The following is a 21,743-nucleotide window of genomic DNA, read 5'->3' as shown; positions in this document are numbered from 1 at the left end:
ACTGCATGAGCGCCCCTGTCCTCTCTTTTCCACCTCCACTGTGGATATATCATGGGCTCCCAACCACCCATCCCAGCTGCACTTCGTGCACTCATGGATAGCCCTCACTCTTGGCTACCCACGTTGAGTCCTTCGCCCATTATGTAAACACGTCCCTTTGCACTATTGCTCACTTTAAAATGCTACCCGGTGGAACGTGAGCACCGTCTTGGCTACCCACGTTGGGACCTTCGCCCATTATGTAAACACATCCCTTTGCACTATTGCTCACTTTAAAATGCCACCCTGCGGAACGTGAGCAGCGCAATTCTTGGGCCACACCAAACACGCATGCGCTGGAGAGACGCGCATGCGCAGACCCTCCGTCCACCACGCATGCGCAGATCCTCCGCTACTCGCTGACGCATGCGCAGTGAAGACAACCATGACACAGCAAATAGCGCGCACCCCTCCCTCTCTTTCTACCAGACACAGGTGAAACTTATCAACCAAACACTACAAATAAGAGACTGGGCGGCCCCTCACTAACACAACGGGCGCCGCGGAAGGTTGAATAGGTCCAAGGAGGAACCAGACCGAAATACTCGTGAGTAATAAACTATCCGCTACAGCTACGAATGGGGTAAGCAACTACTCGTTCACCCTACAGGTTGGATATATTATGAACACATTATTGTTCCAACAGGGTCTCTTTCTCTGCCAGGCGACCCATGAAGCTTTTTACAAGACAAAACAGAGTGAGGACCTAATGCTATACTCACCTGTACCTCACCTTGTGAATACGCTTTTTAGCCCACCACCAACACTATCGGTTTCATTTAATAATCACCACCAGTTCCGTGCCTGTGGCATGAACCCACAATAGCCGATTATATGTCGCACACCACCTTATAAGTCGGCATGTTGTGGTATATCAAAATATGAATCTAAAATGACTCTACCTTGTACGTCTTGTCTTTGTCCTATGTGTTCTATGTAGTCAAGCTTGAGGGAATCCCCCTCTAACAGCTACAGCGCCTTAGCGTGCGCTACACTTAGCCAAAAGACAACACAACCACTTAATTTTATTATTTAATTTGCACCTTCTTCACATAAAAAAGGTCCTGAGGAAAGCCAGCTTTAAATCTACAAGGCACTGGCTGAAACATGTAGACCACACTAGACGCTGGAGGTCATAACTTGCACTCCAATTTACGTCTACCTGCCTTTTATCTGCTAGCAGAGGCCCAGTTCAATAAATTATCTTATCCTCGGGTGCTGGGACCTTATGCATAGCTTTTAATCTTCACCTTCTTCACCCTATTCACCGCACACTCAGCAACATACCAGCGCCGCAGTCACCTGGCATTGAAGCACACCCGGGGCACATTCGGTGCCACTGTGGTGGGCCCGATGATGAAGCATGCCACCGACTAGGTCGGTGGGTGAGGGCTTTATAAGGAAAACTACGTTCTCCTTATTTCACGTACAAACCTGAGTCTTCTTTCTTCCCTAAATAGCTAGTCCTTTTTGATACAAACATATAAACCAGGGGATACGGTCTAGCCTATCTAGTCCTCTCTCTCTCGTTGATTTAAGCAATTCTTGGTGACTGCCAGTACCTGCCTCATAGTGAATGTATCCCTCAGCTCATGTGTTTTGATGCATTGACCATTATGCTTTTTACGACTGTTAACGTGGGTAAATATACTTATTCATATTTACTAGAAATGAATTAATCGAACTACAAATTCGATTTTCCACGTTAATTGTCCTCATACTATTAGTATTAAAAACAAGATACCCATTCATTTCTTAAAATAAAAATTGCTACAGCGACGTTCAGTATCCTACTCCAATATCTAAATGCGTGTTTTTTTTAAAGTCATTACATTGTCTTTTTCAACTGATCAAAAACAATGAAACATCTACGTTATTTTGAATCACTAGATCATTAATTTGTGTTTGTTTCGATTTCAATTTCTAGACCATGGTTGCTGAGGCATCTTCTTACATGTTTAATGCTACACAGAAAGGACTTTATTTCAGGAGTGTAAAGATTTTATTGCCTTTGACATGGCAACAACACAGCACTTATTCGAGGCCCAGAACAGAGTCGGTCAATGAGGTAAGACATCAAAATGACTATGCATGAAGAAAAGGAAATCTTTGCGGCCAATTCACAGAAGCAGCTATGAGTACAGGAAATAGCACTACAGGAATACTCTTTTAGGTACTCATGCATACCTGTGTGAATCGAACCTGAAACTTGCAACTTCCTACCAGTAAGATTGCAAAAAGGGCACAGTTATTTCATTTCAGAAATAAATGAATATGGATATTATCAGTGTATTCCCATTTCAGATGTTTTGGTGCAAATCCACAAAGGCATGTAAAAGTACTTACTTGAAAGAGTACGGCAGGTGTACTGTTTTACTTGTTGCAAAACGACTTTGTAAATAGACCCAATTACATTTAGCAGATTTATTCATGGCTCTGTAGTCTCATACTTCAATTGGGGGTTGAATTGAGTCAGTTTTGCGGCTTATCTTACTGAAAGCTTCAAGAAAATAGTTTTACAGTCAGAGGAAATTTGTGCATCAAATCGTAGATTTTCATGTATCATGCAAACACCTACTGAGTGTATATAAAAGAACAATTCACTTTTTTCTATGCTTGCCAAAATAGAGTGAAATAACAATTTGATAAAAATGTGATTTAATTGTTTGAAGCTACAATTCTATACAGCTTTGGATACCCTAGACAGGGTTCCATTTTTGGTAGTTCGGGTAGTTCTGCTGTTGCAAAATGTAATTAAATCTAGCCTTATGTTAAAATAAGGAGTTTGACTACAGTTGCTAGGGCTGGTCCTTCCTGAATAGGGTAGAAAGCAACCTATACATATTTCTGCTTTTGTAATGCGAGATCCATGAGGCTGAGCATGGGGACATAGGCTCCGAGAGTAAAGGGGTTATCGTTGGGCACGCCTATAGTGTACAGTTTTTAACAAACTTAAGCAACATCAATACATTTGGCTTCGGCAACTGAAGTGATAGTTATTTTCTTTATTGCAAGCAAATGGCACTAAAAGAAAAAGACGGATCTATGACATAATATCGACAGACAGAATATCTACATACAAATATATCGACACAAAAATATCGACATCAAAAATATCGGAGTTATATCTTCATAAAGGTAAGTACAAAAATATCGAAAAAATAATATCGTAGTACAAAAATATCGAAATTAAAAATATCGTTTTTTTAAATGTATTAATAATGTCAAAATAATTTAAAAATACATATAATTTTACAAATATTAAATAAAAACATTAAAACATATTAAAAAAACTTATAACTAATACATATACATTTAAAATAAATAAAAAACTCTACATACAAATTAATATATATATACTTACTCCACATATTGCAACAGTAGGAAAAGCGTTGGATAGTGTAGGGGTAAAAATTACTATTCCCACTCCAGAGGGTGCAACAGTAGGGAAAGCGTTGGATAGCGTAGGGGTAAAAATGACTATTCCCACTCCAGAGGGTGCAACAGTAGGGAAAGCGTTGGATAGCGTAGGAGTGAAAATTCCTATTCCCACTCCAGAGGGTGCAACAGTAGGGAAAGCGTTGGATAGCGTAGGGGTTCAAATTACTATTCCCACTCCAGAGGGTGCAACAGTAGGGAAAGCGTTGGATAGCATAGGGGTAAAAATTACTATTCCCACTCAAGAGGGTGCAACAGTAGGGAAAGCATTGGATAGCGTAGGGGTAAAAATCACTATTCCCACTCCAGAGAGTGCAACAGTAGGGAAAGCGTTGGATAGCGTAGGGGTAAAAATGACTATTCCCACTCCAAAGGGTGCAACAGTAGGAAAAGCGTTGGATAGCGTAGGGGTAAAAATTACTATTCCCACTCCAGAGGGTGCAACAGTAGGGAAAGCGTTGGATAGCGTAGGGGTATAAATTACTATTCCCACTCCAGAGGGTGCAACAGTAGGGAAAGCATTGGATAGCGTAGGGGTAAAAATTACTATTCCCACTCCAGAGAGTGCAACAGTAGGGAAAGCGTTGGATAGCGTAGGGGTAAAAATGACTATTCCCACTCCAAAGGGTGCAACAGTAGGGAAAGCGTTGGATAGCGTAGGGGTAAAAATTTACTATTCCCACTCCAGAGGGTGCAACAGTAGGGAAAGCGTTGGATAGCGTAGGGGTAAAAATTACTATTCCCACTCCAAAGGGTGCAACAGTAGGGAAAGCGTTGGATAGCGTAGGGGTAAAAATTACTATTCCCACTCCAGAGGGTGCAACAGTAGGGAAAGCGTTGGATAGCATAGGGGTAAAAATTACTATTCCCATTCCAGAGAGTGCAACAGTAGGGAAAGCGTTGGATTGCGTAGGGGTAAAAATGACTATTCCCACTCCAGAGGGTGCAACAGTAGGGAAAGCATTGGATAGCGTAGGGGTAAAAATTACTATTCCCACTCTAGAGAGTGCAACAGTAGGGAAAGCGTTGGATAGCGTAGGGGTAAAAATGACTATTCCCACTCCAAAGGGTGCAACAGTAGGGAAAGCGTTGGATAGTGTAGGGGTAAAAATTTACTATTCCCACTCCAGAGGGTGCAACAGTAGGGAAAGCGTTGGATAGCGTAGGGGTAAAAATTACTATTCCCACTCCAAAGGGTGCAACAGTAGGGAAAGCGTTGGATAGCGTAGGAGTGAAAATTCCTATTCCCACTCCAGAGGGTGCAACAGTAGGGAAAGCGTTGGATAGCGTAGGGGTTCAAATTACTATTCCCACTCCAGAGGGTGCAACAGTAGGGAAAGCGTTGGATAGCATAGGGGTAAAAATTACTATTCCCACTCAAGAGGGTGCAACAGTAGGGAAAGCATTGGATAGCGTAGGGGTAAAAATTACTATTCCCACTCCAGAGAGTGCAACAGTAGGGAAAGCGTTGGATAGCGTAGGGGTAAAAATGACTATTCCCACTCCAAAGGGTGCAACAGTAGGAAAAGCGTTAGATAGCGTAGGGGTAAAAATTACTATTCCCACTCCAGAGGGTGCAACAGTAGGGAAAGCGTTGGATAGCGTAGGGGTATAAATTACTATTCCCACTCCAGAGGGTGCAACAGTAGGGAAAGCATTGGATAGCGTAGGGGTAAAAATTACTATTCCCACTCCAGAGAGTGCAACAGTAGGGAAAGCGTTGGATAGCGTAGGGGTAAAAATGACTATTCCCACTCCAAAGGGTGCAACAGTAGGGAAAGCGTTGGATAGCGTAGGGGTAAAAATTTACTATTCCCACTCCAGAGGGTGCAACAGTAGGGAAAGCGTTGGATAGCGTAGGGGTAAAAATTACTATTCCCACTCCAAAGGGTGCAACAGTAGGGAAAGCGTTGGATAGCGTAGGGGTAAAAATTACTATTCCCACTCCAGAGGGTGCAACAGTAGGGAAAGCGTTGGATAGCATAGGGGTAAAAATTACTATTCCCATTCCAGAGAGTGCAACAGTAGGGAAAGCGTTGGATTGCGTAGGGGTAAAAATGACTATTCCCACTCCAGAGGGTGCAACAGTAGGGAAAGCATTGGATAGCGTAGGGGTAAAAATTACTATTCCCACTCTAGAGAGTGCAACAGTAGGGAAAGCGTTGGATAGCGTAGGGGTAAAAATGACTATTCCCACTCCAAAGGGTGCAACAGTAGGGAAAGCGTTGGATAGCGTAGGGGTAAAAATTACTATTCCCATTCCAGAGAGTGCAACAGTAGGGAAAGCGTTGGATTGCGTAGGGGTAAAAATGACTATTCCCACTCCAGAGGGTGCAACAGTAGGGAAAGCATTGGATAGCGTAGGGGTAAAAATTACTATTCCCACTCTAGAGAGTGCAACAGTAGGGAAAGCGTTGGATAGCGTAGGGGTAAAAATGACTATTCCCACTCCAAAGGGTGCAACAGTAGGGAAAGCATTGGATAGCGTAGGGGTAAAAATTACTATTCCCACTCTAGAGAGTGCAACAGTAGGGAAAGCGTTGGATAGTGTAGGGGTAAAAATTTACTATTCCCACTCCAGAGGGTGCAACAGTAGGGAAAGCGTTGGATAGCGTAGGGGTAAAAATTACTATTCCCACTCCAAAGGGTGCAACAGTAGGGAAAGCGTTGGATAGCGTAGGGGTAAAAATTACTATTCCCACTCCAAAGGGTGCAACAGTAGGGAAAGCGTTGGATAGCGTAGGGGTAAAAATTACTATTCCCACTCCAGAGAGAGCAACAGTAGGGAAAGCGTTGGATAGCGTAGGGGTTTAAATTACTATTCCCACTCCAAAGGGTGCAACAGTAGGGAAAGCATTGGATAGCCTGGGGGCAAAATTTACTTCCCACACTACTCCCCCTTTAACACACAACACACAACACACTACACATACAAAAAAACACAATTAATATAAATGTCAATTAATCAATTAATAACAATTAATATTATTAAATTGATGTAATTATAAATGAACTAATTAACACATATTAATTACCAATTAATTAACAATAAATACCAATAAATAAATACAATCTCTTTAATTAATTGCATTTAATTATATCACAACCTATTCCCCTATAAACACACAACCCACTACACATAAATAAATCACATCATTTAATCACTTAATAATTATTAATTATCAATTCATTATTAATTAACAATAGCAAAAAATTAAATATATTAGCACATTAACTCTAATTAATTTAATTAATTGAATAATATTATTTAATTACCAATTATTTATTAATTAACAATAACAAAAAAATTAATATATTAGCACATTAACTCTAATTAATTTAATTAACTAATTTATATTATTTATTTACCAATTAATTAATTAACAATAACAAAAAATTAAATATATTAGCACATTAACTCTAATTAATTTAATTAACTAATTAATATTATTTAATTACCAATTAATTAATTAACAATAACACAAAATCAAATATATTAGCACATTAACTCTAATTAATGTAATTAACTAATTAATATTAATTAATTACCAATTAATTATTAATTAAAAATATTTACAAAAATATATTAATTAATTAATTATTATTACATTATTTCCCACCCTATTCCCCTATAAACCCACAACCCGCTCTGATACTAAAACGCAAAATTACTAATTTTCAAACATACATTACAAAACATATTTAACAAACATAAACAACATAATAAATTACATAACACTAAACAAAATTTCGATATTAGTAAATTTCGATATTAGTTACATACATACCTTAAAAAACGATATTCTGTCTGTCGATATTTTACACATTGATATTCTATACCATCGAAATTAAGACATCGATATTATTGTATATCGATATTTTAATTTCGATATTTTGTCTCACTGCCGAAAAAGACATGTCCTTTCTCAAACGTGGTGGCCATAGGCTCGCAATAGGATTTTTAAAATAAATTAAAAAAAATTAAGGATTGCATTTAATTTTAATATATTATGGGCGACTACTAGCAGGCAGGCGTAGCCTTGATTCTTATTGACATAAAGAAAAGGTGCTATTGGCTTTGAATTACTGTTAACCAAAGACATGGGATTAAACAGATGGGGATGACAAAACAATAGAAGATGAATTATGAATAGAAAAGATAAAATGGCAACATACACTATCTGACCTCTAGTACTGGCACTGAAATGCACTTCCATTTAGAATGATGTGCCTAAGTGATCAGGCAAAATGTTGTCAATAACAGTGCAAGAGTGCCAAAGACTGACGTAGGGTGAGTTACCCTATGCTGAATGTTATATTGGACTGAAGGAAAATGTGAATGGCAGTTAAGCTTCCAACAGATAGAGACGGCTGACCCTCTTAAGTATACGTGTATGTTTTTTGTAATAATTTTTGATCACATGAGTATGGCAGAACAATTAATGCTGTCTTTAGGACAGTCCTATAAATGTGATGGAAAACCTTTAATGTTATCTTCTGAAATCCAAGGTGGCTGCAGAGCTGGACTGGGAACATAAATCAGACCTGGTGCAATTTTTCAAACCGTATTGTACTGAGTGATGAAGCCAAGCCTACAAAACAAAAGATTTTACAGAATGTACTAACGGTGAACTAACTAAATATATAAATTGCTTGTGTGCAGGGAGTAAAACATCTCCAAAGCAGAAAATCTTGCTTCTAAATGAATTATGTGCCAAAGCAAAAACACTATATGTGCAGGAGGCATATTAATAATCCAGATTAGGAGTGTTTATTTCATACAGGAAGCCCCTTTAATTAAATTTTCTTTCAAGTGACCATCCTGAGACAATTATCTACAATTCTAAATTCTCTGTTAAGCAATAATTCCCATGACTTTGCATGTGATCGTCGAAAAGTCCACCAAAACGTTTGTTCAATTTATAATATATAGCTAAATCTATGAATAAGACATGAGACACAAAATAGGCCAAAATGCTCAACAGAGCTCTGTAAAAAGTGTGTGGAAATACAGCATCGGCTTTGTTCCAAATAAAATACACGCAGTCTGGCATATCTAAAGCTGAATATTGAGAGAAATTATGGGGGATATACTCAAGAACAGGCGATAATCATCGCCAACCTAGGTTAACGCACTTTTACATAACGCCATCTATCGCGGGAAACTAACGCTGTGTTAATGGCGTATTCTCAACAGGTGATAGTTTTCCGATAACACGTCAAATGGCTGCATTAAAATTACTGGGACAGTGATAAAAAAGGAAACCCAAACATGAAAAAAGTTGAAATGGGCCCAACAGTGATGAAAACATCAGCAATAAGCAGCGCCAGGCTTGCTATTCCCCGGTCAGGGGGGATAAATCGCCATAAAAGCTGCAAAAAAGCGGAGAAGCACAATGGAGGAAGCTGGAGCAACTTCAGAGGCCAACCAGAACCCCACAGACCTCGCGGAGGACCAGCCAGGGACCTCGGGGAAAGAGAAGGGCAAGGAGAAGAAGAAGAGGAACCCACGATTCAGTCCGCAGGAAAATAAGATCCTGATTACGGAGGTGATAGAACACCAACAACAACTTTTCATCACCTCCACTGTGTCATTGGCGACTAAAAATGCAATATGGCAGTCCATCTTGGCCAAGGCCAAGGTGAATGCAGTCAGAGTGAAGTGCCAGGAAGCGCTGGAATGATGTGAAGCGCAAAACCAAGCTGAAACTCGCTAACAACTGGAAAGCAGCAATGTAGACTGGAAGTGAGAGTAGCAATGTCCTTTCCCCGCAAGGGAGTTTAGGTTCTTCACTGTGGCCTTCCATTCTGACTTTGAAAGCAGAGTTCAACAAGTTGAGCAGGCTCAAAGCCCTTTTATTCCAACCAACAGGAGATGGCCCTCACTTCCGGCAGAGAAACATTCAGATTGCAGGTGGCTCGGACCTCGAGTGAGATAAAGTCGCTTCTTAACACTAACCTCCCACTTTATTTTGTGGAACTAATTCACCAAATATTGAATGCATCTGAGACTACAGGCCTTGCACATTTCTTTAAATGTGTGGGATCTGGCCTGGTCTCTTCTTTTAAAACTATAGTTTGGGTAATACCAGCTTTTATTCATTCTATATTTTCCAGTATTTTTGGAGGGTTCCCCTTAATATTGGCACCCGCAGCTGGTGTCCTGCTTCTCCTCTTTGTGCTCCGTAATGGCTGCTCACTTTGTGGCTCTGCACAGACCGGCCCAGCTACAACTGTGCAGCAATGGCCTGTATGAGGATTTTGGATGCTTGCCTTTAGCAACACTTGGCGTAAGTTCCGACTTGACCTTTCGCTTTGCCTACTATACTTGCTTGCAACCTGTGCTACATTGCAAAAGACCAATAGCCGCTCCGCCCCTTAGTGCCTTGCGACTCTCACGGGTGAGTAGTGCGCTCTACAAATGCCTTGATTGATTGATTGATTGCGTTTAGGCCTTAAGGAAGGGGGTCTGCTAATAACGCCTAGAGATCTTATGTTATATAAAATAACTTCTTACTGCCAAGGGGAGGGTGATTAGGCCTAGTTATTTTGCCTTTTTCACAGTCTTTATAAAATGACGACTCCTTTTGTATTCTATGGTATTGTAAAAATGCTGATTATGCTGCCTTTATGCATTTTGCTGCTGGTTGTGGTTCGCATACTGTTTCATGGATCACTATAGTCAAATTTAACATTTTGACCTCATTTAGTGACTCTGAATTACTTTGGTGGCCATCCCGGAAGTGAATCACGTCTGAGCTCAGGGCTATTTATTCACACTCCTACGCTAGACTGGCGCCCAGTCCACTATGCTTACGCTTACAGGGGGGCAACATAGCTACATGTCCAAGGTCTGCCTCAGGTAACATGGCTGCATCCACTGTCCACATCAATACAAACACCAGCAGTGTAGGTCCACATTGACTTGGCTGTGCTCTGCATAGTCAGGACTGTCAATCACATCACCGCCACACTTGGCATTGCGTACACCCTCATGCAGGATTTGTTCTCCTGCGCTATCGGCTCAACTCACTTCCTGGTCGAATGCCAAATCAGGGTGCTAATCAGCAAGGAGGAGTTAAGCTGACTCCGGCTATTAATACCGATAGCAGCGCGGGAGTGGAGACTGTAAGAAAGGTGCCGCTGCCCTGCTTGAAACTTGTATTGCCTCTTTTAAAAAGAAATTGATTGCATGAAACTTACAAATTGAATTGCTGCACTGTTTTTTAAAATTGAATTGCTGAGAATTACCGCGCTGTTGTTCTCCTGCGCTATCGGCTCGACTCACTTCCTGATCGAACGCCCAATCAGGGGGCCAATCAGTGAGCAGGGGGAGGAGCTAAGGCTGACTACGGCTATTAATGCTGGTAGCTGCTCGGAAGCGCAGCGGACCCATGCAATGGGCGTGCCAAAGGCAAGCCCGGCTGCGCCCGTCCACGCTGACCGGGGCATGGGGAAAGTCACTATGCCAATATAATAACTTATTCTTCTACGGAACTAAAACTGCTCCACTCAACGATCTAAAGAGCAACAAGTCAATCGTGGTCAAACCGGCGGATAAAGGGGGCTCCATCGTGATGCTGGATGTTGAAGACTATTAGGCGGAGATCCTTTCCCAACTCACGGACGGAGTTAGCTACAGGCCAGTAGCACTGGGCCCTACAAAGGAGATCAAAAAGGAGATCGTAACTATCACCAAAAAAGCACTGGAAATGGGTTTCCTTTCCAAAAAGGAATTTGAATATTTAAATGTGGAACAGCCAAGAGTGCCTACGATATAAGTACTACCTAAAGTACTTAAAAACCCTTTAAAGCCTCCAGGCCGACCAATTATATCCGGATGTGGGTCCCTCCTCGAACCACTATGTAAATATGTGGATGCGTTCCTTAAACCCCTGGCTGAAATTACACCTACATACCTTAGGGACACAATGCAAGTAATCAATTTGGTTGACCAGGCAAACTTTAATTAAAGAGAGTCAAATTTTGGTTACGATGGACATTGTCTCTCTTTACACCAGCATACCGCACAGACCTGCTTTGGAATCGATGAGAAGAGCCCTACAAAAGAGGGAACAACCATCTGGGGTGCCCACAGAGTTTATCATTGACCTACTAGAAGTCGCTATGACGAGGAACTTCTTCTTCCAAAACAAGTTCTATATCCAGAGAAAAGGAGTGGCCATGGGCGCAGCCTTCGCCCGGACTTGGCCATCCTGTTCCTGTCTGAATATGAACAACACTGTATCCTATCCCACCATAACCCGCACCAGACGAAAATCTCTACATGGGTCAGGTACATAGACGATGTCCTCATGATCTGGAACGGCGAGGATGATGAGTTGCAGAACTTCTTTGAATGGCTCAACAACCAGTCAGATGACATAAAATTCACAATGCATAAGAGCAAAGATTCAATTGACTTCCTCGATATCAGCATTAAAGAAAATAAAGGCAAATTATACACCACCCTCTACAGAAAACCGGCAGAAAGGAACACCTTGCTGAGATATACGAGTCATCACACTAGAGGACTTCGGGATAACCTGCCCTTCGGGCAATTTCTTCGTATCAGGAGGAATTGCTCTCTTAAGGAGGATTATTTTAAAGAATTGGATGACCTAATCCTTCGCCTGATTGAAAGAGGTTATCCTAAAAGACTAGTGAAAAGATATCGAAAAAGAGCCTGGTTCCAGGACAGGAGCACCTTGTTGACACCTAAAGAACGCCAGCTATCTCAAGAAAGAATGATTTGTGTCACTACATACTGCAACAAAAGCAATGAAATAAAGAGAGTAATAAACAAACACTGGGGCTTGGTAGCAGACATCTTAGACAGCCCAGAACCACTGATGCATGCCTTCAAAAAGGCCAGAAGCATAAGAGACCACGTCGTTCGTTCCTTACTGGACACAACGGAGGCACCAATCATACAAGGACTTTGGAATTTACCAGCAGTGGTAGGCCATTTCCGGTGCACGACATGCAAAGCCTGCCCGACATGTTGGGAGACAAAAGAAATTACTAGCAACAACTTAACGGTAGACTTGAAATCTTTCACTAACTGCAACTCTAGCGGAGTTATTTATGCTATCATTTGCCCATGTGACCTTATGTATATAGGACAAACAAGGCAAAAGATCAAAAACCGGATTTTCCAACACTGTAGCAGAATTCGATGCCAGACAATAGGGACGCCTCTGGTGGAACATTACATGGAAATGACTCACACTCCAGACTCCATGAAATGGATTGTACTCGAAAAGATCACCTTGGGACCCCGAGGGGGCAATCTCAATAACGTCCTCAACATCAGAGAGTGCAAATGGATGCACAAATTCAACATGATACATAAAGGCCTGAATGAACTGGACGCTAACTTTGTGCAAATGGCAGGACTAGATCCGGAATAAATGGAAATCGGGTCCTTTGAGCACACTGATAATCTACTCAGTAAGATCTCCACAGTAGCACTCCATTTTTGACTCAAATGCATTATTTTCCTTCCTGGATAAAAGTACCTAACTACCCAGTGGACACTGTTGTGCCTATAAGATGAGTGTTGATATAATGTTCTAAAGCCGCTCAAGTATGTCATACTGTTGATATTCTATCACTGTTAAAGTTATCGTCCATATGTGGATTCAATGTCATATAACTACCGACATAAGACATACAGCTTCTTAAGATCATCTTATGTGATGAGCATAAATATTCTGTTTTAAATCGGTCTAGAACGTGATGTCAGTGAACTGCATAGGCTCTCGATACTGTAGATATCTGATGTATTACAGTTATGCACCAACATGTTTGACATATTGAATAGATTCATTGTAAGTGACGATTGTTCCCTCACTACAGTAATTATGCTTGATTTTTGCACTCCATGTCCCTAGCAAGATGCTAATGTCCGCCCACGTGGCAGGTTTACGATTCATCGGCCCCTTGACAAACTTTAACTCAATCGCAAGACACTTTTCAGACGGTCCCATGTAGAAACGAGTTCGGCGTCACGGCACTTCCTCCTGGAGGCTGCTGATTGGCTACCAGAGTCGAGCCCCTTTTCACATTAGCATCCAGCGGCTGCACCGCGAGCAGCCACAATCACGGTGAAGCCGATGTGCGCTGACCGCTGGAATCCCGCAAGAGAGAAGGTATGCGATTGCTCCCATTCGACCGCCTCTAAACCGTTTCTCTAAACCAAACAGAATTTAGCACAACGTGTATACAGTAGAGGATGCCGCACACTATGCGTGCTATTCCGTTTGACTGTATAGCCACATTGCGGCTGCAATGGGCATTTATAATGGATATGTATATTCTTTAGCTAATCGAGCCATAGGCTCCACAATAATTTTTTCAAGCTTCTAAGTGAACCGATCTATAATGCTGAACACTTGTTGAACCGAAATTTAACCCGCATTTCTGTTTCATGATCCCCCGAGAAAGATGTGCAGCACATATTGAAGCATACTAGATGAAGACACCCTTCACTATAGTAAAGACGCCGGATCACAGTAAGTGGATGCACACCGGTTTTTCCACTTCCATGTTGACCTATGAAATGTGTAGCATTCCCGGTCCTACTCCTCCCCATCCTCTTTTATAATGTATTTCAGATTTCGAAATAAACAGGAGCACACCCAAGCCCAAGCGGGACGCAAGACTCGCCGTCCGCCTTTCACCATGTAGGTAACTCTTCAGTTAGTCTACATGCAAAGCGCCACCCAACCACAAAAGATAACTAAAATTAGGCAATGTCCTGCTTTCTAGGCTCTCCATCTTGTCCTGATGAAGACCCCAACATGAGGGAAGAATAACCCTTTCACATACTCGGGGTCGAAACGTAGACTACGCCGAACCCTACACGCCATAGGAATAAATGAACGATTCACTCTTACCTATGTGTGGTGTATTTCGGGAACACTGCTAGTACCTTAATTGTAAAGGCGTTATTATTTTAATGTGATGCAATACTGTCACACCACCTTTACCACGTCCCACACACACCTTTCACTCCCTTTTCCCATCCTCACTGAGAGCACCATTTGTGTAATGACTGTACAAATTACATTAATGATATACAGATGATTTATAAATAATGGTATGCAGCAATCAGTAAAACGACTGCACTTATATATGGAAAAAATAAAAAATTTTGAATACTGCATACTTCACCTTCATTGCGCTATATATATGTATTGTGAAAAATAATTGTGGTGTGTAAGATTCAATTATATACCAGTATAAAATAACTGCAAAAAATACCTATCCAACTCGGACCACCCGATTTTTGTACAACCAAGTGACTTATGGCCGGGCTACGGTAGCTATTCCTTACACACGTGAGCAGCTGCTTTCCCTAAACCCCTCGAGCTGCTCGGGTTCGGTGTGGCTGCCCGGGACTTCAGATTTCTTTAGCCCCTGCTCTGTTTGTGGTTTTAGCTGCACTTCCACATTGTCTGTGCCACCACGTTCTCCGAGTGTATTACACTCTATCTCGGCGGCCCTGGTCAACGCTCGGTCTATGAGCAAACATGCTGCGGATATTTTTGAATTGTTGTCTGAGGGCTCTTTGGACATTCTGTTTGTGACAGAAACCTGGCTTAACAGCGCCAGTGCACCGGATGTCGAATTGGCCATTCCCAGAGGCTTCAAAATATGCAGGAAAGATCGGGCACTGGGTAGGGGGGGGACTAGCAATCATTCTGAAAGAATCTTGGGTTCTGCATGTAGATTCCCCTGATGAGATAGGAGACGGGGAAGTCCTTAATTTCTCCCTTGTCCTCTCTCCCCATTTTACATTAGGCGGCACCTTAATCTACCGGCCACCGGGGCCTCCTTGCCCCTTCCTTAAGGCCTTGCTGGAGGTTATGGTGCCTCGGGCCCTGAGGTTTCCGCGTTGACTGCTGTTAGGTGATTTTAATATTCACGCTGAGACAGCTGAGCTCCCTGAGTGTAAAGCATTGTTGGAATCCCTTAACTTGGCCCACCTCTCCCAATGGGGCTCTCTGCCAACGCACTCGGGGGCCACACGCTTGATGTGATTTGTTCAAACTTCCCCCTTTGGGTGGAGTCACCTCAAGCCCTCACGTGGTCGGATCATCGACTGATCAGATTTGCATGGTCTGCCGATAAAATTATGCCTACAGCTGTTAAGACACTGAGCTCCCAGAAGATTAACTTGCACACTCTGTCCGCCTCCCTGAGGAGGAGCCGGCCCGTGTTGGGCAACGACTTGACCAAGGCGGTGCTGACTTTCAACTCATGGGTTACAGCAGGGGTGGCTTCCTCATCCAAAGGGACTGACACTCGCAGGGCCCGCTCTTCCCCTAACAATAACAGCCGTGAGATCTTCTCTATTGTCAAAAACTTTATCTTCCCCTGCGCAGAGCAATTGACTGTGCCCCCTTCTGCTGCTTGGTGTGAGAATCTTTCCTTGTTTTTTGAGCAAAAAATAGCTGTGATTCAGTCTAGTCTTAGGTCCATCAGTACTACTAATACTATCCTCGACTTCTCCCCTCCATTAGGGTCATCCTTCCCTAGGCTGGTTGAGTTTGTGCCACCATCAGCAGACGACACCTTAGCAGTGGTAAAATCTTTGAAATCAGGGTCGCCAACTGACCCCTGCCCTGCACGGGTGCTCGCTGGGGTGGCTGAGGTGGTGGAACAGGAAATCTCGCATATTGTTAGCCTTTCATTCCAGTCGGCTACTGTGCCTGTCGAGTGGAAACAGGCTAAGCTGCTGCCTCTGCTCAAAAAAGCAGGTTCTGATCCTGCAGTGCCTGCCAACTATCGGCCGATCTCATTACTCCCTGCCATAGCAAAAATCGGTGAAAAAATGGCGTTCCGGCAATTGAACGCGTTTGTGGAATCTTCGGGGGCTCTACACCCGGCCCAATCAGGGTTCCGTGCCGCACACAGCACGGAATCTGCATTGGTGGAAATTTCCGAAGCTATCAGGGAGTGTCTGGACAATGGCGGCAGAGCGGCTCTAATCTTATTGAACCTCTCTGCCGCGTTTGACACGGTGCCACTTCAGCGCCTTCGTTCTCGGTTAGCTGATATTGTTGTTACGGGCTTAGCCTTGGACTGGCTGGACTCTTTTCTCTCAGCCAGATCCCAGCAGGTCTGGCTTCCCCATTCTCATCTACAGCCAAGCCTCTTTCGACGGGGGTCCCTCAGGGCTCCACGTTGAGCCCCTTGCTTTTTAATGTCTACCTGACCCCCTTGATAATGATGGCCGAACAACTGGGGGCCAAAATCATAGCCTACGCCGATGACACGCAGCTGCTGTTTACATGGCCCGGCACTGATCTGGACACGGAGTTGATTCGGACCTGTCTTTCTGCGGTTTTTAACTGGCTGGCTGCAGCACAACTGAAATGCAATGAGGATAAAACGGAAATTCTATTGTATGGTCAGTTTCCCCCTAGATTTACAGGAACACGGTGGCCCGGTGGCTTTCCATTACCCGGATCAGTTAATATCCCTGCTAAGAATTTGGGGGTCTGGTTCGGAGAAGATCTCCGATTTGAGGCACACATTAGGAAGCTGATGGGGGGATGCTTTGGCACCCTCAAAGCATTGCGGAAGTTTTTTCCATATCTTCCTCCTACAGCGAGAGAGTCAGTAGCGAGAACATTAATTCTCTCACGACTTGACTATGCTAACGCCTTGCTGAGTGGCTCCCCGGCCTATCTGGTGGGGCGCCTCCAGGTAATCCAAAATGCTACCGCCAGACTCCTATGCAACATCTCTATCCGTGTGAGTGTTAAGATCCACTTGCAGAGATTGCACGGGTTGCCACTTCCGCAACGGATTACCTTCAAAATTCTTACACTGGCTCACAAAGCAATTAACGGACATGGTCCTGCCTACTTGATGAAACGGTTCAATCGCTACTTTCCTAACAGACCTTTGCGCTCTGCCGCTCAACATTTGTTGCTGGTTCCACGTTTTCGGCGCTCCCGGATGGGGGGGCAGTCGATTGCGGTTAGAGCAGCATCAGCCTGGAATGACCTACCTCTCTTCCTGCGAGCTAACCTGAACTGTGGTTCTTTTAAAGAAGCTCTCAAAACTCATTTGTTCAAGATGGCCTTTTAAGCTTGTCCCCACTGTTATTCTTCCTTCATGTTTCCTCTCTTCTCATTCCGCGCCAGGATACTCCGGCAGTAATTGAGCGCGTAACAAAACAGCATATAACATAACATAACATAACATATTTTAGCAGCTCTACCTAGTGACTTTTACATCCTCCAAGCCAACCGTCCTCAGGGGAAAGTGGGGGGTGTAGTAGCAGCTATAATACCCCAGGATTTTAAATTCACAGAACTAACTCCTCTTGAATTACCACTAGTCGACAACCTGGTGATCAAATTGGACTCTGATTTTACCCCTTTGGTCTGTGTAATCCTTTTGAGCCCACCCCAGAGTATGTAACTGTTCCCACAGTCCTTGGGTGAACAGATGTCACATTTATTAACAAACCATGCAAAAATATTGTTGATTGGTGATTTTAATTACTGGGCCAACAAAACATCAGGTGGCCCTCATTCAGCTGAACTAACAGATCTACTCACTGGGTTCAATCTCAATCAGCATATTACCACTGCTACACATATTAAAGGGCACATACTTGACCAGACATGGTCAGCCAACCTGGCTGTGACCAACCCAGTGGTCACTGCCTGAATATGGTCCGATCATCATTTAATAAAATTTGCTATTAATAATCTCACCAGACAGGGTGACCCCCCCCCTTCTCGGAGGATGCCCGATCCAAATAGCAGAAGAGGGCTTCACATACTTGGGGGTTTTTATCACTCAGGACCTGACCCTCAGATACTAGAAGAACCTGCTGCCGCCCCTGCAGCGGCTCCAGAGGGACTCGGCCACATGGAAAACCCTCCCTTTGTCCCTTTTGGGAAGGGCAGCGCTGTTTAAAATGATGGCGCTGCCAAGATTCCTTTATGCCCTCCAAAACTACCCAGACCTGGTGCCCCAGAGATACTTTGCTGCTATTGAGACAGCTCAGCGGGACCTCCTCTGGAATGGTTTGCCCCCTATATCGCTGCAAAAATGAACACAGGGATGGTTTGACGGGGGTATAGCACTTCCCGAAATTAGGAAATATTACTGGGCGGCACACCTCTCGGCCATCAACCAGGGCACATACAGTGCGGGGAATGACCCGGGATATGAGATGGATAAGTGGCTCCTGCCAGGGGGCAACTACGAAATAGCCCTTTACTCACGTCCTGGTAGATATCGTCTCACGGGCCCCACCAAACACTCGGTCCAACTCTGGCACACCGCGCAGAAGAAACTGGGGTAGGCAGGGAAACTTACCCTAGCAACACCGCTCTGGGCCTCGGAACGACTAGGCTCTCTTCGGCGATCCAAAGGGTTTCGGAACTGGGACCTGATTGGGATTTCGCAAGTTAAAGACCTATGGGGCCCGACCGGGGCAGTATCATTTGACACTCTACAGCAGACATATGATCTGGCCCAGACAGAACACTTCCGCTACTTGCAAGTCAGACATGCACTTCAGACTAACATCCCCCCGGGGACCCAACCCCCAGAGTGCTCACAGCTGGAGGACAGGCTGCTAGATGGCCACCTCCCGGAGAAAGCCATCTCCTTAATGTACAAGAAACTCATAAACTACACTCCAGACCTGCTGAGGGCACTAAGGGGAAAGTGGGAGGCGGATGGACTCGTAATTGATGACGAGGAATGGAGTGACGCACTGGCATCTCCCAGAGAGATAGCAATAGCGGCCAAACTACGCCTTATCCAACTAAAAATCCTGCAACGAGTATATATGTCTGGTACGAGGTTGGTTCTGATGGGCCGTAGTGAGAATGGGCTCTGCCGCAGAGGGTGTGGGGAGCTTGGCACCTTCCTGCACATAATATGGGAATGTCGGGAGATACAGGCCTACTGGTCCCGGGTGTTGCATTGTATGAGGGAGGTGTGGGGAGTGGAGCTGTGACCTTAGGCGAAAAGGTGTCTCCTCAATATATGGGAGCCAACGGACCTTTCATCTAAAGGGAAACTGTGGGTCATACTAGGTCTAGCGATCGCTAAATGAAACATTGCGCGACTGTGGGGGGCGGAGGCCCCACCTACACTGGGCTCTTGTTAAAAGGACATGGACTGGAGCATGGTACAGGAGAAGACTGTGTATGTGGCTCGGGGGTGCCCGCGAAAATGGGTGGCAATATGGACTAATTGAAACGAATATAGTGGGAATATCTGTGAGCCTCCCTGTTTTGCATGTGACGAAGAGCTGGCCGATTTGTAATCATGGTAATTGCTATTTATCCTAAATTGTGAATGTAACCTTGAAGAAGCTGTAACCCTGATGGTTCTCTGTAGTATCTATAAGTTCTCTACATGCCTTGGACGTGACCCATATGTTTTCTTTAACTTGAATTTGATTTTTGCAAATAAAAAGATTTAAAAAAAATAATAATAATATTAATCTCACCAGATCTAAAACACCCTTACCTGATGTTGGATCAGTTAGGAGTTGAAACACTACTGATAAAAGTTGATTCCTCAAAACACTGACCAATACAATCCCACCTACCCAATCTTCCATCAACCATAGTTAGAAAGACCTATCGGACCGGCCACTGACAGCTAGCAATAAGCATGCCCCACTTAGGAGAGTACATCGAGCAAATCGCCATGAGGCCCAGAGATGGGTTTCCTCTGATTTAAAGAAATTAAAACCAGCTCTGCTGTCTTGTTCTGCGCTGGCTTGGTGATAGTCCGGGGGGGTGTCCTGGGGGTGGGGGTGGATGTGGTGGCAGTGGGTGTTGTGGCCCTCTTGGGTCTCCGAGTTGCATGATTAGTAGCTCCATGGCATCTGTTGGTCTTCAGATGGGGCTCTGAGCTGGGCTTCCTTTATACTGCAGGTTTTCATACCTGCAGTATAAAGGAAAGACCAGGAAAAAGCAGGTCTTAAGTCCCTGCGGCGAACGTGCCTTATCAACTGTTTTTGGCTTGCATCGCCGATCTGGCTAGTCGTTGAGAATATCGTGAAGTGGTGTTATTGTGCGTTTTTGGACGGGAACACCTACTCTGCATATGATTAGCGTTAGTTGTCGCTGTCAGCCTTGAATATGTTTTCAGCGGCAGCTATTGCAGGTGAGAGAGCACAAATCTGGAAAATGTAGAAGTGCACCATATTTACAAGCGCGTTGTATTAGTTTAGTACATAATATACAAGAGTGTCAAACTTATGGAGAGAAAATATATATATGTGTGTAATTAGGGTAGGGATATATATACCAGTGTGAAAAACTAATGTAGAGATTTGTAGAAACGTTAGTATGATGTTGGAATCTCACGTTACGGGGTTGGGTGTAAAAGAAATGTAATTCTGTAAACCATGGAAATGTGTAGGCCACATGGTATTTCACAAGAAACGAAAGATGCTGCTACACTCTTAAGTAACCAGGATTCTAATGTAATTTTACTGCAAAGTATTATTAACCATAGAATTGGAATATGTTTTAAATAGATGTGTTAAATTTTAGTAATGTGTGTTAGTTAGAATACTGTTTAAACAAAGAAATTAAATGTGCATATTGCAGAGGCCCGTTTCATGTAATTCTAGTAGGCCTGAATAGATAAAGTTGCTTCTTTGATCTGCATGTGCTCGTTAAGGAGAGGTCGCACAGAGCACGAACGAAAGGTCTGTTCAAAATGTTTTACGACTTCTAGATATGGTGGAGGCCGGAATTTGGGGCCTACAGAAAAAGTGTCTGTTTGCAGGTGCGAGGGGGGCTTTATCAGAAAATGATGAATAGACTTTTGTCCAGAGACGCCAGGCACAGGCCTGTAGGAGTCTTCAGGAATTTTAGGGGGTACCGCCTGATCGGAGAGAAGCCTGGGAAGCAAGGTCAACTTTAATGAAGAATCCCGAGGAGCACCAGTATGGAATTTACCGCCAGAAACTACACCACGTGAGAGGCGTCTCCAGGGGCGTTCCTATTGGAAATGTGATTTTGTATTAGGGACAGCACACCGGGGTGGAGTTAGAGCAGATGGTCTGAGGAACCTAAGAGAGCGGATGGGTAGGCAGATAGGGAACTGCAAGACATCAACTTGAATTAGAGACTAAGGGAAGTGTGTGATCTTCTTTGGAAGTCACCACTGCTGACACCTTTTTAGGTAAAGATCTTGTTAAGTAGGGAGGTCACTTAGTCTAGTGTAGGGACAGCCTAACCTGTATTTTCTTTTCTGTA

General features: G+C 43.6%; 1 protein-coding gene across 3 annotated transcripts in view; it reads left to right on the top strand.

Moving 5' to 3' along the window:
• Positions 1-21,743, top strand: part of LOC144755913 (calcium-activated chloride channel regulator 1-like) — a 542,164-nt gene that overhangs the window by 98,760 nt on the left and 421,661 nt on the right. For all 3 annotated transcript variants that reach the window (XM_078645321.1, XM_078645313.1, XM_078645302.1), the window contains one exon: positions 1,967-2,107. In XM_078645321.1, the coding sequence (XP_078501447.1) occupies positions 1,967-2,107 (141 nt within the window). The remainder of the gene's footprint in view (positions 1-1,966; positions 2,108-21,743) is intronic.

Source organism: Lissotriton helveticus, chromosome 1_1 (assembly GCF_964261635.1).
Source record: "Lissotriton helveticus chromosome 1_1, aLisHel1.1, whole genome shotgun sequence".
NCBI classification, from domain to species: Eukaryota; Metazoa; Chordata; class Amphibia; order Caudata; family Salamandridae; genus Lissotriton; species Lissotriton helveticus.
This window is presented reverse-complemented; position numbering and strand designations above follow the sequence as displayed.